Source organism: Durio zibethinus, chromosome 12 (assembly GCF_047325235.1).
Source record: "Durio zibethinus cultivar Kanyao isolate XHJ-2024 chromosome 12, ASM4732523v1, whole genome shotgun sequence".
Lineage (NCBI taxonomy): Eukaryota > Viridiplantae > Streptophyta > Magnoliopsida > Malvales > Malvaceae > Durio > Durio zibethinus.
Window position 1 is genome coordinate 19,200,304 of NC_143173.1, and position 17,461 is coordinate 19,217,764.

At 29.1% G+C, this 17,461-nt stretch overlaps 1 protein-coding gene and 1 pseudogene across 1 annotated transcript; one reads left to right on the forward strand and one right to left on the reverse strand.

Moving 5' to 3' along the window:
* Window positions 1-3,030: 3,030 nt before the first annotated feature.
* LOC149515848 (uncharacterized) lies at window positions 3,031-4,825 on the reverse strand (annotated as a pseudogene).
* Window positions 4,826-9,935: 5,110 nt separating this feature from the next.
* On the forward strand, window positions 9,936-13,307 carry LOC111297354 (GroES-like zinc-binding alcohol dehydrogenase family protein). The gene is made up of 6 exons (XM_022892085.2): window positions 9,936-10,376; window positions 10,500-10,608; window positions 10,768-10,859; window positions 11,016-11,274; window positions 12,061-12,204; window positions 12,936-13,307. Exons 1-6 carry the CDS (start codon window positions 10,009-10,011, stop codon window positions 13,029-13,031), a joined length of 1,068 nt encoding a protein of 355 aa, XP_022747820.1. The 5' UTR covers window positions 9,936-10,008; the 3' UTR covers window positions 13,032-13,307.
* The last annotated feature ends 4,154 nt before the right edge of the window (window positions 13,308-17,461 follow it).

A 17,461-nucleotide genomic window follows, 5' to 3' on the forward strand; every position in this document is an offset into this window, starting at 1 on the left:
ATAAATGACATGTATGAACTCCTCAAACCAAGTAGTTTTTCTGTCTTTACTGCATCAAATAAGTCTGCATTGGTCATGTTGAGTTCCAAAACAGCAGCAGATGTTTGGCACAGAAGATTGGGTCATCTATCTTAAAAAATTTTAAACTTCATGCTTAGGTCCTATAGTCTTGACTATGATTCTTCTGATAAAGTTTCATATTGTAACTCTTATTTATGCAACAATCTCTTATTTATGCAACAAAAGACACAAATTGCCTTTTCATAACTTAAGTTTGTCTGGTTCAATTCCTCTATAGTTGCTGTTCACTGATGTTTATGGATTAAATCTCATGATGGTTTATCATTATTATGTGCTTTTGTTGATCATTACTCTAGATATACCTTGTTGATTCCAATTAGAAACAAGTCTGATGTTGTCCATATATTTCCAACATTTAAAGCACAAGTTGAGAAATAGTTCAATACTCAAATACTTTGTGTTTGTTAAGACCATGGTGGTGAATACAAGTCCTTGTCATCCTTGCTTGCTATATATGGCATTAAACACTTGAGCACACCACCACAAACTCTTGAACGCAAAGGTGTCTTTGAAAGAAAACATAGACGTATAGTTGAGACTGGTCTTACATTTTTCCACCAAGCTTTTGTACCTGAAGTTTATTGGTCTCATGCATTTCAAGCTATTGCAAATCTCGTTAATTGAATGCCTACACCAAATCTGCAATATCAATCACTATATGAAGCACTGTTGCATACCATTCCTAACTACTCCAAACTCAAAACTTTTAGTTGTCTCTATTATCCTTGGCTCGAGCCTTACACTAACAGCAAGCTTCAGTCTAAGTCCCAATTGTGTGTGTTTCTTGGTTACAACAAATCAGAATGCTTATAAATGCTTGGGCATATCTATTAACAAATTATTTGTTTCCAGGCATATTAGATTCATTGAACCTTCCTTCCCATTTACAAATTTAAATCTCATTTATCAACAGTCAAAGTCCATAGACATGGTTACTTCACCTGTGTATGTCACTGATGCAGCAGTCACTGCTGTCCGTTGTTCTTCTAATTTTAGTCCTATTGCTACTTCTGTTGTGCCATATTCTTCCACTAATAAGGCTCTGCAATGGAATCTTTGATAAGTAATGATCCCTAATGCCATTGCCATATTCCTAACTACTACCAATGGTTATCAATCACCTATCACTAATCCCCCAGTAAGAGATACCAACTCACCCATTACAATGTCCCAATCCACACCAAACATAACCTTTCCTCCTCAGCCTACCAGAACACATCACATGGTGACCCACTCTCACAACAACATCTTCAAACCTAAGCATTCCTACCTAGTGTCTAAACATACTCTCCCACCAGCCTTTGAACCTAATTCTATCAGTCAGGCAATTCGGACACCAGTATGGAGAGATGCAATGGTTGCTAAATTTAATGCATTAGTTGTAAATGGCACTTAGAAATTAGTTCTATCTCAACCTTCTCAGAACATTGTGGGAAATAAGAGGGTGTTTAGAACAAAAAGGAAAGCTGATGGCACCATTGACAAATTCAAAGCAAGGTTAGTTGCTAAAGGCTTTCACCAAAGAGTTGGTTTGGATTTTCATGAAACATACAGCCCAGTGATCAAACTAACAACAATCAAAACTATTCTTTGCTGCCTTAGCCTCTAGTTAGCCATTAAAACAACTAGATGTTAACAATGCCTTTCAACAATGACATCTAACAGATGATGTGTATACTCAAAATACTTATCTATTTCTTGGTTTATGTTGATGATCTTATTGTCACATTAGAAATAACCAAAGAGCTATTAGTAATTTTGTTGCTCAGCTCTCACAGAGATTTTCTTTAAAAAACCTTGGTAATCTGAATTTTTTTCTGGGAATTGAAGTCATCACTACTCCCTCTAGATTGTTTTTGTCTCAACATAAATGTATTAGGGATCTTCTTGACAAATTTGTTATGACCAGTGCGAAAGATACTGTTACAGCAATGGCAACCAAAAATCAACTTAACTTTCTTGATGGAACTGGTCTAGCAAATGTTACTGCCTACAGACAATTGGTAGGGTCACTTCAATATCTCTTCTTAAGCATCCTTGATGTTGCCTTTGCAATCAACAAGCTTTCTCAATTCATGCACTCTCCAACATAACTGCATTGGACAAATCTGAAAAGGATTCTTAGATATCTAAAAGGCACAGTCAACCATGGTTTATTCCTCAGCAAGCACACTTCTTTAAAACTCACTGCCTTTAGTGATACTGATTGGGCAGACAACCTAGATGACAGATCATCAACAACAGGATACATATTATTCTTGGGCAATAATCCTGTTTCTTAGAAGTCAGTCAAGTAAAAATCAGTGGCTAGGTCACCTACAGAGGCAGAGTACCGAGCCCTTGCTAACACTGCTGCTGAAATTCTCTAGTTCAAAGACTTACTCACAGAGCTTCATTTTCCATTGCAACAAGCACTTGTGCTGTTCTGTGACAATATTGTGTTACTTTTCTAACTAGAGAATCTTTTTCTCATTTGTGGACGTAGACTGGTTAGGTTGAACTATGTTAAATTACCATCTCTTGTAAAGTTGATTAATTGTTTAGTTATACTTTCACTAGCTTGACCATTTAATTGGATTGAAACCTTTTAGTCTAATAGAAATAAGATAGATATTTAGCTTTATTGCAAATAAAATAGATGCAAAATTAAATTGAAAAAGAAAAAACCTATTTAAAAGCTGCATTGTTAGTGAGATTTCTTTAAGCAACAAAGTCTAGATGAAATGAATATCATGCTTGCGAGAGAATTGCAGGGCGGTGCCAGGGCATTTGCCATTGTTTGGTAAAGCATTGACAACTCGAGATTAATTTACCCGTCTATTGGTGATCAGCTTTTACTAGTTAATAAAAACATTTGTAATTCTTTATTTATAAACAAAAGCGGACATCTTTAAGGTGGTATCATATATTTGGTACTTTAATTTGATTTACCAAAATTAAAAATCCACTTTAATTGGCAAAAGCCCCCAAGTAATTCAAGCAGGGTGTATTGCAAAAATCATCCACAAAGAAAGTCAATACTAGCATTACAGGGAAGGCTGAGATAGAAGAAAGTGCTTTCTTATACAGAGAGTTGATCACATCTGCCATTCCCTTTATCATTCGCATTATTGCTTCTGCGACGTACTTGGTAAACATTAACAAAATTTCAAAAAGCTTGAACTGCGGCTTCCCTCGATTATTTGAGACTGATCTGTCTCCTTTAGTCTGGTTATTTCTTTCAGAGAAATTTCCTTCAACAACCTTAGGCTTAGGAATAGCACGTGGGGCCAATATTGCTGGGGCAACAAGGACCAAGGCAGCAACACTTTCAGGAGCTTCAAAATATGCATCAACTGCTACAAGAGAACCCGCTGAATGCTTGGCATGCCCAGTTTTAAAGAGGCCAAGACTCAAGAGAGCTATCAGCTATCATCATAAAAGTGGTATTGAAAAACCGAAACAATTTCTCCTAGATAATTTATAGTAGTCCATTTTCAAAAGACCAAAGTAACGATTAATTTTAAGGAGGGAAGCTTTTGTACGTATCCCTACCAAGCAAGAGAAGAAATATGAGAAAGATGCATAGCCCACCAGAATTGCCTTCTCAGCATCCAGAATCGCTGAAGTATAAGGTAGCAAGCACGCAAAACGCCATGGAGTAGGGATTCAGAGGTTTTGCATCACTCATTAAGGTCCCAAAAGTATTGAGTCTTGATGCCAAGAGAAAGGCTGGTCTGTCAAGAGCTTTGGACTTTGGAGCTTGTGAGGTGTGCCAAGCGCTTCATAACTTTGTTCTAGGAGAAAACAGAAGCTCCAAAACCGTGTAGTAGAATCATGGGAAGACGGAGCTTGAAGGATGTGATTTGGGACTGGTCCTGGGCAACGCATCCTGGCTGTGACTGAGTAAGAAATTATCTGAAAAATGTGATTGTGCATCATAAAGCTTGTGATGGGTTTCAACCCCTTCAAACTCACATTGACAAAGCGACTGTCTGGATTAGCTAGGAGTTTTGGATCCAACAGTTCATATTGATCAATGTCCGCTATTCTTTTCTTTTGCTGCTTCCTTCCGGCGTACATTAATTCTCCTATGAATTTTAATGGTATGTTTCCTAGTAGTTTAGTTTAGTATGGTATAGTATAGCATGCCAAAGATTATACTAATTAGTACTATAATAAACTACGAATAAAGAATTTGAATGGGAAAGAAAGGAAACGCTTAACAACGTATTTTTAGGATGGAAGGCAAGTTGGTCGAATAAAAAAGCAAGGATGAAGAAGAGCAACAAAAAAAAAAAAAAAAAAAAGCAAAAGAAAAAGAAAGGAGAAAAATGCAGCAGCTGCAGAGCATTGGATGCCGGAGCCGGAGAGAGAAAAAGCTCGGGTGATGGGGGTCGCAATCGCAAAAGTTGGATAGCGGTGTTTTAGAATTGAAATGGGAGGAAACATATGTTTCACAAGTTTCCTTGTTGCTGCTGGCCGGCAATGACAACCCGTCAACCCCATGCATATCTTACATGCTGAAAATGGTAGTTATACCGAAACACCAGTCCTTATCCATTCATAACTCTCTCTGAGTCTGGGATCAAAGATCATACAGAAAAATTCAATTCAAAACCAATTTATATCAAGATTCAAGTGTAAAAGAAATCTCCACTGTTGTCTGTACTGTACGGTCTCTGCTCTAACCAAATCCAAAACAAGGACATTGATGTATGTCTATGTCCAGTTACAATTGATAACACCAACAGGAGAACTGGGTATTTTCTTTTCCATTTTTTTCCCCTAAATTTGACTGACCACTGAGTGGTGACTGCCATGGTCAATAAGTCAAGGAGTTAACAATAAAATCGTGTTCTTACGTGCATTTTGGATTTGGATCTCTTTTCAACAAACATTTTTTTTAAATTTTAATATATTTATATATTTTTTATTAAAATTTTAAATTATTCACTTATGTTTTTTTTCCTATTATTTTGATATATACTTTTTTTCTTAAAAATAAATAAATAAATATATATATATATATATAAGAAATCTGTTTACAATTTTTTTCGACAATCAAATACTAAATACAATTAAATTTCAAACATATTTTGAAGAGAATTACTCGAACAATATAAGCATTTATATTTCTAACTTTTCTAAGGTGCATGTCCAAAATATTTTTAAACTTTTTGAAAAGGCTGAAACGACAAATTTGATAAATTAAAAATTTTTTGGATATTTATTTTTGAAGAGATTAAAACTTTTTGAATATACATTTGTATATGCCAAATAAATAATATTTACGAGTGTACATTTCGAAAATTATCTACACTATATGAAAGAGCTCGCATTTTGCTGCGGGTTTTAGTTATTTCTTTTTTATTATGAATAAATTTTATGAAAATTTTGTTCATAAATATTTTAAGAAAACTTTTTTAAATATTAATTAACAAATTTATATTATTAGAATATATAGATAAGCTATCAAATATTAAAGGTGATAACAAATGGCTATAACCTTTTTTTTTTTTTATTTGGTTCATATATGCTATAAACTTTTAAGTATCATAAGTCTAGAAATCCACATGAAAAAAATTATTAATACTCTACTTTAAGAAAAAAATTCCTAAATAAGCCTAAAATGTAACAAATTTAATAAGATTCAACATATTTAGATATTTGTTAATACATAAGAACAATAATAAAAAAAAAAAAAACATGAACTTCAATAGCTATAAGAACTTCACTTGTTAATAACACAAAGAAAACACATATTTAAAAACTTTACTCCTATTAAATAAAAGTCAACTGAAGAAAGAAAAAGCAATTGTGCAATAACTCTATAAGACAGAGTTATTTTTAGTGCTTAAATGATTGATTTTTGTTTAGATTTTAGCATGATAAAGTTTTCTTTACTCCTAATAGGTTTACTTTTCTGTTTTGCATGAAAGAGTGAATCTTGTTGAATTTTGATAATTTTTGATCAATTTTGGATGATTCTTGATGTATTAGAATGATTTTTGGAATGTTCTTGATATGTTCTTTATGGTTCTTAGTTTTTTTAGAAATCTTAAAAATAAAAAGTGGAAAGAAGTTCAAGATTTTTTTTTTTCTTGCCGAATTTAAAAGAATTAGAATTGCTTAATTTTGATGAAAAATTGAGAAAATTCATAGAAGAATCAAGTTAGGGAATTTCAACAATAATGAAGGTTAGAATTATAATTTTAAGAAAAATGTAAACTCAAGATAGCTTATATAGGTGCATGTGCATGAAATTATTAATGGATGACATGATAACAAATCTTTTCTTATTCGTTAAGAAAGATGACTTAGAAGTTTATGTAGCATGATGAAGTGTCAATTCTATTCACATGAAAAAAAATGAAATAACTCTTGATTTTTCCTACTTGGATTTGGATTTCATATTCTTATTAGGATTGTATTCATAATTTTATTTGGAGTAGAACTTGCATGATATAAAAAAAAGCATTGAAAGAGGAGGCAAAACAAGAATTTTAATTAAAGGAAAACTCTGAATTTCTTCAAAAAAGAAAGCCCAAGTTGTGGAGAGCATGAAGAGATTCAAGAACATGAAAGTTCAAATATTTTTATAAGGTTAGTACATCTAAAACCGAACCTACGTTCTGGCTTTGCGAGATTCGATTTTTCTTTCTATTCTTCTATTTAAGAAGTTGTTATATGTAAAGGAAAGAAGAGTATAGAGGATATTTATAAACTAGAAGACAAGATATGGTCTATGAGAGGTCTTTTTTATTTGCATTCAACTAGTGAAGCATTCTTGCATTCAGGAATTTTATTTGAACCGAACCAAGAAGTTGTCAAGGGAGAGTTCAAGTTTGGCCAAACACTTTTTAGGGATTTTTGGTATATAAATACCTTGTTTTAGGTTTTAAAAGAGATTGTAAGTGGTTGAGATGATAGACCAACCGTAACAATCTTAGAATTCTATAGTTTTTTTGTTCTAGTTTTCTTTTAAGCTCTATTTGTTCTTAAAATTTTTTGTTCATTTGAATTTTAGTTTATTCAACTCTTTTCACTACAAGGGATTAGGTCTTTAATGGCATTTGTTTTTTCATGTTTAGTGGCATTTATAAATGTCACCATACGATTTGTGGTATTTGCCAAAAATACTGTTAAAAGCGTAAACTTTACCTATGTTGAGGAAAATAATGGCATTTTAAGAAGAAACACTACTAACTTAGTAACATTTTCACGAACAAACATCGTTAAATTTAGTAGCATTTTTTAATATAAATACCGCTAAATTAGAAAATTTACTTTTTTTATTTCTTTCAATATTTCTACTATAATTAAATAAAAAATAGATAAATATTTTTAAATTCATAAAAATGAATTTACAAATTTATAAACTGAATATTATAAATATTAAAATATCTAAATACATAATTTATTCAAGTTTGCATGTAACACAAAGTTTAATACAATAACATTCAAATTGTTTATGTACATTAACCAGAAATTTAAAATATATGAAATTAAAGAATACTTAGATTTGGAGCATTATCATTTAATGCAGGGTAAATACACTATCGAGACTCTCGCTATTGTCTTGTCATTGAATATTGTACATTTTAACAAATATAATAGAAAAGCTTGGGATACACAAGTAATCTTCTCATCATTTAATGTATCAGTGACATGTCAAAAACTATCATGTAGCCAAGCTAATCGAATAGTAGATCTTTTACCTCACTTGGTTTCCTTTCTAGCTGTCTCATAAAGAACTTTGAGCAACCACATCAATACTGTATTTGCTTCGAACATTATCAAATGATTCATTAAAATTATGATCCTAGTGATTGAAATGTGTAGAAGGGCAAACACATCATCCAACATGATAGTCATCTCACCAAACGACATATGAAATGTGTTTGTCTTTGACCGCCACTTCTTAACAAAAGCAAATGTGTTTTTAATGGTACAATAGGTGCAACTAATGAGTGATAACAACCCTGGCTGGACAACATGGGCTCAAATCCTACTATGTGCATCGTCCAGATGCCATTGCTGTAACTTCGACCCGTAATTAATCAATTTCAATGTATCTCACTCCTGTAACAATAACAATAAAAATAAGATTAACAATATCATCAATATCAACAATATATATAATAACATCAACAACAACAATTAACCAAGGCACTATAAAGACATAAACTAGCACAATTTATATTATATGATTCAAGTGGTTACCTGATCATTCTAAATTTGGAATGCAACATAAGAAGCAAAACTTAATATAATAAAGGAATCAATCGAACCTTTTGGAAAAGACTCCACTTGATGCTCATCCTTAATGGAATTGGAAGGCTCAGCTTGAGGAATATCATCGATAGTATGGTCTTCTAGCTCAACGTCTTTTTACTTGCATCTCTTTTCAGAGGCAATTGAATGCTTCCGACTCAGACTAGCATCAGTTTTGGTACCTCTACCTCATGTAAGAATACATCTTAAGCTTATCTATAACAAAAATAAATAACTTATTAAGCTTACATAATATATTTAACAAACTTCATAAATGAAAAATGAAAACATGTAAAATCTCGAGTTAAGGCTCTTGTAAATGAAATTTTTCATAAGGGATAGATCCGAACGGCACTGAGGATCAATCATCATTGAACAGGGATTGATCCTTTTTATACAAAAAACAAGAAAATGCATTTAAAGGCTTTTCAAAAATCTATTTTTGAAAAGCTCGAATTCACCCTAAATTTTATCATAAACCCTAACCTACATTGACATGCATTTCAAAAACTCAAATTTAAAGATATATTTTTTAAAATTAAAATTTGAAATATGGATTTTATTTGAATAATTTTGATTTTTTACCAAATTATCTTATTTTATGAATTATTTAATTATGAAAATCTTTTATTATGTTTTAAAACTATAAAGATTAAATTTATCTGAATCTTTAAAAAAGTCATTATATTCTTTTATCTTAATTTATATAAAAAAATTTTATTTTTAGAAAAATTTACATAAAATATTAAAAATTAAAATAATTTTTTCATATTAAATATCTAAATAATAGGATGCATATTCATCTTAACTTTAACTATCAATTTTATATTTAAAAAATAAACAAAATTTTGATTTAATTTTTATAACTTATTATATCTTTTTAATTTTTTAAAATATCAATTTAAAAATTATCTATTTATTCCTAATGTCATATAAGAGTTATTCTATAAATTAAAAACTATAAATGTAATATGTTATTTTTTTTTATTTTCAGTTTGTAGTTTTTTAAAATTTTATTACTATTTTAACTTATTTTTTGGTTTACATATTTCATTTTCCAATGTATATTATATTACTATTGTAAATTTATTCTTATGAAAATTAATGTTTTTCATTTTTTTTGTTTACACATCTTCTAATATTTTTCATATTTTATATAATAATTTGAACAAAATTTTAAAAGTGAAAGTATGCCTATATTTTTTTTATTATTTAGTTCATCATTGGATAATATATATGCTTTTGTTTTTTTAAAAAGACATGCAATTTATTTTTATTTGATATAAATTTTAAGTGTATAAATATTATTGTAAATAAAAATAGTGTAAAGTGAAGAGATGTCAATTTTTTTTTCACCTTTTAAAAAATTTTTATTTTTCAATGCAAGTTAATCAAATATAAAATTTTATATATATTATAATTTTTAAAATTTATATTATAATTTTAAAAATATATATATATATACACATATAAAATAAAATTACTCTATGTATCTTATGGATGACAATCTCATAATTATCTTTATGAGTAAATTTGTCATTAAAACAAATCAATTTTTAGGTTGTAAAAAAAAAAAAAAAGCGAATTTTCCAATAAATTAAAACCACCAAAAGGCGAAAGGATCAGTCTTTTCGGTCAGCAGAAAGGAGAAGGAAAACAGAAAAAACAAACATGGAAGCTCTGTTGTGCACGAGATTGGGTGATCCAACATCATCAATATCAGCCCCAACCGGCAAAAACTCCGAATCGTCTTCGTCGCCCATTGAGATTAGCAGAAACCATCCCATCCCAGAATTGGACTCCCCAACAGCAGTGAGAGTCAAAGTTAAAGCCACCAGCTTGAACTTCGCCAATTACCTTGAGATATTGGGCAAATACCAGGAGAAGCCTCTCCTCCCTTTCATCCCAGGCTCCGATTATGCTGGCACTGTCGATGCCGTGGGCCCTGCTGTCACCAAGTTCAAGGTGGGGGACCACGTCTGCTCCTTTGCTGACTTGGGTTCATATGCCACCTTCATCGTCCAAGATCAATCCCTACTGTCCGTCCCTGCCCAGCTTAATTTCTAGCTTTGTTAATGCTAATACTAAATTATTGTCATATGAAAAATAGTCTCATGTGAAAACTGAAAAAGAATGCTTAATTAATGTTCCTGGTTGATTAGGTTTGGAGTGCCGAAAGGGTGTGATCTGGTGGCAGCTGCTGCACTCCCTGTTGCCTTTGGGACCTCACATGTAGCCCTTGTTCACAGGGCTAACTTGAACTCTTCTCAGGCAGGCCCCTTTTTATTTATTAATTAATAATTAATTAATTAATTAATTATTACTAGTATTATTTTTTTCATTGAATTCTATTCTATGTTTTCAACTCTTCAATAAGTATTGCTGTTACTATTACTGGTAATTGAATTGTAAAGGAGATAGTAACTACAGGTATTGCTGGTTCTTGGTGCCGCTGGAGGCGTTGGTGTTGCTGCTGTTCAAATTGGCAAGGTTTGCGGGGCAGTAGTCATTGCTGTCGCGAGGTACCTCTTTTTTCTTTCTACTTTTCCCCAACTCCAACTACCCATCACCAGTTCCTACCTGCTACTTTCTCCAAACCTTGTTTCCTATTACATTTTTAGCATTGAGCTTTTTATCCCTCTTAAGGGTCACGACTCTTGTATTGCAATCAATTTCAGGGGAGCTGAAAAGGTGCAGTTTTTAAAGTCCTTGGGTGTTGATTACGTGGTAGACTCGACTAATCAAAATGTAACTGCAAGCGTCAAGGAGTTCCTCAAGTCAAGGAACCTCAAAGGGGTTGATGTTCTCTATGATCCTGTGGGTGGCAAGCTTACCAAAGAAACTATGAAGCTCTTGAATTGGGGTGCTCAAATTCTTGTCATTGGATTTGCCAGTGGTGAAATCCCTGTCATCCCAGCTAATATCGCTCTTGTTAAGGTACTTGACTTTTCTCTTTCTTCTCAAATTGATGCGTAACATACTTCACTATGCTTGCTACCTGTTGTTTCCCTCCTATTGCCTTGTGCTGCTTTAGTTAGCCTTCCTTTCCCTGTCGGGCTCTTATTATGAAGAAGACTGCACTGAGTAGACCATCTTACTTATTCATTTGTGGGTATTGGAATAGTACCAAGTAAGATTGGTCTGCTGATATTTATGCACCTTATGTTATCGTTCCTGAACCTACTTTTTAATGTATGATATGTGGTATTCATTCTTCTGGCAAAATATGGTCTTCTTTGAAATAAATATATCTATATAACTTCATCAGTATGTGTGCTTTATTTTTCAACATATTCAGTTGATGTTATAGAAGATCATATGCAGACACTGCGTGAAAATAAAAAATGCAAATGAGTTGAAATCTGTGGAATTGTGATATCAACTTGTTTTTTTTTTCTTAACATTATGGATTCTGGGACTGTAGTTCAAAGATCTGGTTGGTTTATTGCGAGGTTTGAATGGAGTGGCTTTCAGTTAGCATGCAAAATAAGTGCCTAGCTTATGGCATAAATGAATGAAAACTTTCTGAAAATATTTAGGATAGTGATAAAAAAAAAATTTGTAATTGAAACAGTTAAATATAGCTTTAATGCAGCAGAGGTGGGTGGTTAACTTTATCTGATGAAGCTCAGTAGTCAATTTCAATGATAAACTAGTTAGTACAGTCCACTTACTCATAGTTGCTTGTCTTGAATTACCTTCTTGCACATCTATCTTTTGCAGAACTGGACTGTGCATGGGCTTTACTGGGGTAGCTACAGAACACATCGACCAGCTGTGCTTGAGGATTCCATCTGCGAGCTACTCTCCTGGATGGAAAAGGGCTTGATTACCATTCACATTTCTCATACTTACAGCCTATCAGAGGTCAGAAGCTCTTTTTGATATGTTCTTTCATTCTGCTTAGTTCTAATCTATTAAGGAAAACTATAGGTGAAAGATATTGAGAAAGTACTTGAAATTGATGTCTTATACCACAATGGTGAATGGGCCTGCTGAATGGCAGTTTAGCCCATGCTTAGAATTGCAGCAGAATGAATGTAGCCTCGGGGCCAACCTAGTACTTTTGATCATCACATTAGATTTGCATCTTGATCGAAGAGAAGTAGTATTAATCTGGAGTGCTCATTTTGGGGTAAATGGATGAATGTTGTTTCCAGTGTCCTAATTTCCCAGGACTTTCTTAAATCTAACAACTTCAATCGCAAAACAGCCATACTGATAGTAGATGAGAATTTGAGACCCATAAATGCAAAATTTACATTTCGTCCACACTTTTTTACGGAGAGTCACCAAAAAGATGAATTTAATATTTGTTAGCGATCCATTTCTTGTATTCATAATGTTAGTCTTTTCAAGGAAAAAAGAAAGAAGATGTCGGGCTAGCTTTAATACCCATTCCAGGATGAAAATCCTTGTCTGTTATAACATAATTGTATGATGGGTGCTAACAGGAGATTTATTGATTTCTTCGATTGATTTTATAATTTCCTTCCTATTTAGGAGATAACTTGAAAATTTTACTGTTGCAGGTGTAGTTTCTACTTTCTACTTTTGGATTGCAATATCTGAGCTTATTGATTACTTGTCTTTGACAGGCCAACCTTGCATTCTCTGCAATTAAAGACAGAAAAGCAATTGGGAAAGTTTTGATCTTATTAGATGATCTGGGAGGTGTAAGATCTAAGCTCTAAGCGATTAGAGTTTAGCTGGGGCAGGAGATTGTTTGCCCTAGCTCAAGTGTAAAAAATAAAAAACCCTTCATTATGATGTCATTTGAATTGAGTCTATAATTGTCTTGAGTAGATACAACTGCTAATAAGCTATTACGACCCATCGCACCGTGCAGCCTGCACGCTTTGGAACTGTCAGGAGGAAAGACTCAAGGCAAACTCTTTTGTTCAGCAACACAATGAATGAATTTTTAATTTTATATATAATAATATTAGATAAACATATTTTACGTTTTATTTTAATTTTAATATGAGTAGTAATAAGGATTACTTTTTAATCTTAAAAACACGATTTTTGTTAAAATTATAAAATTTTGAAAATAAAGTTTTAACAATCATTATTTTTTTATTTTAAAAAATATGATTTTTGTTAAAATTTTAGAATTTGTAAAATATAATTACAATATCTACTGCGTTTTTATCTTAAAAATGTGTCTTTTTACAATATCTATTATGTTTTTTTTATCTTAAAAACGTAATTTGTATTAAAATTTCATAATTTTAACATCAACTATGTATTTTATCTTAAAAACATACATAGTTTTTTTTTTTTAACATCCAATGCTTTTTTTATAAAAAAAAAAGTGATTTTTATTAAAATTTCAGAATTTCAAAAATTTAGTTTTAACATTTTTACGCCTTTTATCTTAAAAACATAATTTTTGTTAAATTTGAGAATTTTAAAAATACAATTGCAACATTCATTTCGTTTTTTAATCTTGCAAATATAATCTTTGTTAAAATTTTAAAATTTTGAAAATATAATTTTAATAATCACTACGTTTTTTTAATTTTAAAAACATAATTCTTGTTGAAATTATATAAAAAAAAAAAATTACATTTGCTTTGTAATTTTAAAAAGATTAAAAAAATAATATAATATAAAAATACAATTGAGGGTAAATAAGATAAAATTTTTACTTTTTTTCCTTAATCTGAAAAAAATTCAAGAAAACAAGAAGAACATTTTTTATTCTCTCTAACCTTCCCTTTTATTATATTGTTAGGAATTTTAAAAAAAACTAAAGATCACATTTTGCAAACCCAATTAAGGAATTCAATTACAGAAAATAAGATTCGCACAATAAAAATAAGATAATCCGTAAGAGATATAAAATCCACGTTTAGTTCATACGTCTATCTAATTTGAGCCTATGCTGCAATTACAAACCCCACAAAAAAAGAAAAAGGAAAAAAGAGCATTCGCCTTCTTCTTCCGCATCTGTCAATTATTTTTTGTTAATATTAGCAATATTAGTATTAATTCGCCTCTTAAGGGAAACTGGAAATAATAATGTTATATAAAAATGAAAATAATCACTATTGTTAGTGAACTTTTTAAATTCTATATTTTATAATTGTAAATGCATAAAAATATATTAGTAAATTAAGAATAGCTTAATAAAAAATAAATGATAACTTATTAATTAATCATTGATACTTTAATAAAAAATTAATAAAAAATTAGCCATAATTTAATAATAAATTAGTTTCAATTTGATAGTAATTAATTGATAAAATTAATAGTAAATCATAAATAATTTAATAGTAAATTAATGATAACTTAATACTTAATCATTGAAAATTTAAAAATAAATCAATATAAATTAGTAGTAAATCATCAATAACTTAATAATTAATCAGTGATAACTTAATAGTAAATCATTAATAATTTAATATAATTAAGTGATAATTTGATAATGAATCATGTATAATTTAGTAATAAATCTACGATAATTTTATAGTAAATGATCAAAAACAAAGTAGTAAATCAATGATAATATTATAGTGTTAGATTTGGCTGAAACCTCATTAAGTCATTAACACAAAATTTAATTTAAACTAAAAATGACCTAGATGCATGCAATAGATCAATCCCACTTACTCCAAGCCCATAAAATTGATGTCGGCATCTTATACTTCCCAATGCTACCTTTCGAGCTTCTATTAGTGACCTGTATAGTAAAAAGGAGAGAGAATTGCTCTCTACCCCTCAAAATGAGTTATGAAACGTAATGGGTTGATCTCATATATATATATAGAGGTGAAAACAGGGATCTCCATAAATATGTTAGTCAAAATTGATTTATTTCATTATAGGTCCAAACATAGAATTAAATTGATATCACATTTAATAAAAATCATACATGTTTGGATATATTATAATATGGTATCGCCATAATTACTTATAATTTGACATTAGTTGACCTAAGTATAGATTTATTATCTATGTTAGTCCATAAAATTAGATAAATTCAACAATCTTTTACTTGGATAACACAAGTCAATTCTAATATATTTTTAACATATAGTATTTATATATACATATACATTTAAAAGAAAAACAAATACGAACCAATAGAATGATCATGACTAGATTGTCAAATACTAGTAAATACCTAAATCATCACACAACAAAATAAACATTTATAAGCTCCATAATACATTGTACCAACAAAGTGGACTTACATGCTCTCTACAACCTGAAAGTATTTATAAGCCTTATAATGCACTATATCAACAAGATATACGTACATAGACTTATGAATATTACACCAATAACAACAACAATAAGCATTTAATAGCCTTTAGAATGCATCGTACTAATAGGGTACATGTACATAATCCCATAAACAATTCAAAAACATTAGTATAATAGTGTGGAACGGAAATGATATGAAAAAAAATTAATATTAAAAAATTTAAATTGAGTGGTTTCTAAATATATGTTTTATAAATTTTGATTTATTAAAATATTTAAAATAATAGATGTCAAAATTAAAAAATTTTAACAAAAAAACGTCAACTATGATAATTTAACTAGGACAGATAGAGGGAATAGTAATTAATTGACAAATTTAGCAATGAATCATAAATAACTTAATAATAAATTAATGATAATTTAGTACTAATTAATAATTAAAAATTAAAAGTATATCAATATAACTTAATAGTAATCATTGATAAATTAATAGTTAATCAGTGATAATTTAGTATAGTAAATTAGTAATAATTTAATAGTATATCAATAATACTTTAATAGTAAATAATTAAAAACTTAGTAGTAAATCAACAATAATATAATAGTAAATACATAATAACTTAATAATAAATCAATTATAACATAATTATAAATTCATAATAGCATAGTAGTAAATCAATGATAAATTAATAAAAAAATAAACGAAAACTTAATAGTTAATGATTAATAATTTAATAGTAAATTAATAAAAATTTAGTAGTGGATTACAGATAACTTAATAGTAAATTTGTTTTAGTTTAATAGTAATTAAATTATAAACTTAGCAATAAATCATAAATAACTTAGAAATAAATCAATAATAATTTAGTAATTAATCACTAAAACTCAATAGTAAATCAATGATAACATAATAGCAAATGCATAACAGTATATAGTAAATCATTGATAATTTAATAGTAAATTATTGATAATTTAGTAGTAAATCACTAATAACGTCATCATAAATTATTGATAACTTAGCTATAAATCAGTAATAATTTAGTTGTAAATTAGTTAATTATTAATAACTTCATAATAAATTATCAATAACTTTATAGTAAATTAGTAACAACTTTATAATAAATTATCAATAACTTAATAGTAAATTATCAATAATTTCGTAGTAAATCATTTATAATTTAGTAGTAAATCATCTATAACTTAGCAATAAATTGATGATAATTTAGTAGTAAATTAACTTAATAATAAATCACTTATAACATAATTGTAAATTCATAAAACATAGTAGTAAATCAATGATAAATTAATAAAAAAATAAATGAAAACTTAATAGTTAATGATTAATAATTTAATAGTAAATCAATAAAAATTTAGTAGTAGATTACAAATAACTTAATAGTAAATTTGTTTTAGTTTAATAGTAATTAAATTATAAACTTAGCAATAAATCATAAATAACTTAAAAATAAATCAATGATAATTTAGTAATTAATCACTAAAACTCAATAGTAAATAAATGATAATATAATAGCAAATGCATAACAGTATATAGTAAATCATTGATAATTTAATAGTAAATTATTGATAATTTAGTAATAAATCATTAATAACATTATCGTAAATTATTGATAATTTAGCTGTAAATTAGTAATAATTTAGTTGTAAATTAGTTAATTATTAACAACTTCATAATAAATTATCAATAACTTTATAGTAAATTAGTAACAACTTTATAATAAATTATCAATAACTTAATAGTAAATTATCAATAATTTAGTAGTAAATCATTTATAATTTATTAGTAAATCATTTATAACTTAGCGATAAATTGATGATAATTTAGTAGTAAATTAACTTAATAATAAATCAATTATAACATAATTGTAAATTCATAATAGCATAATAGTAA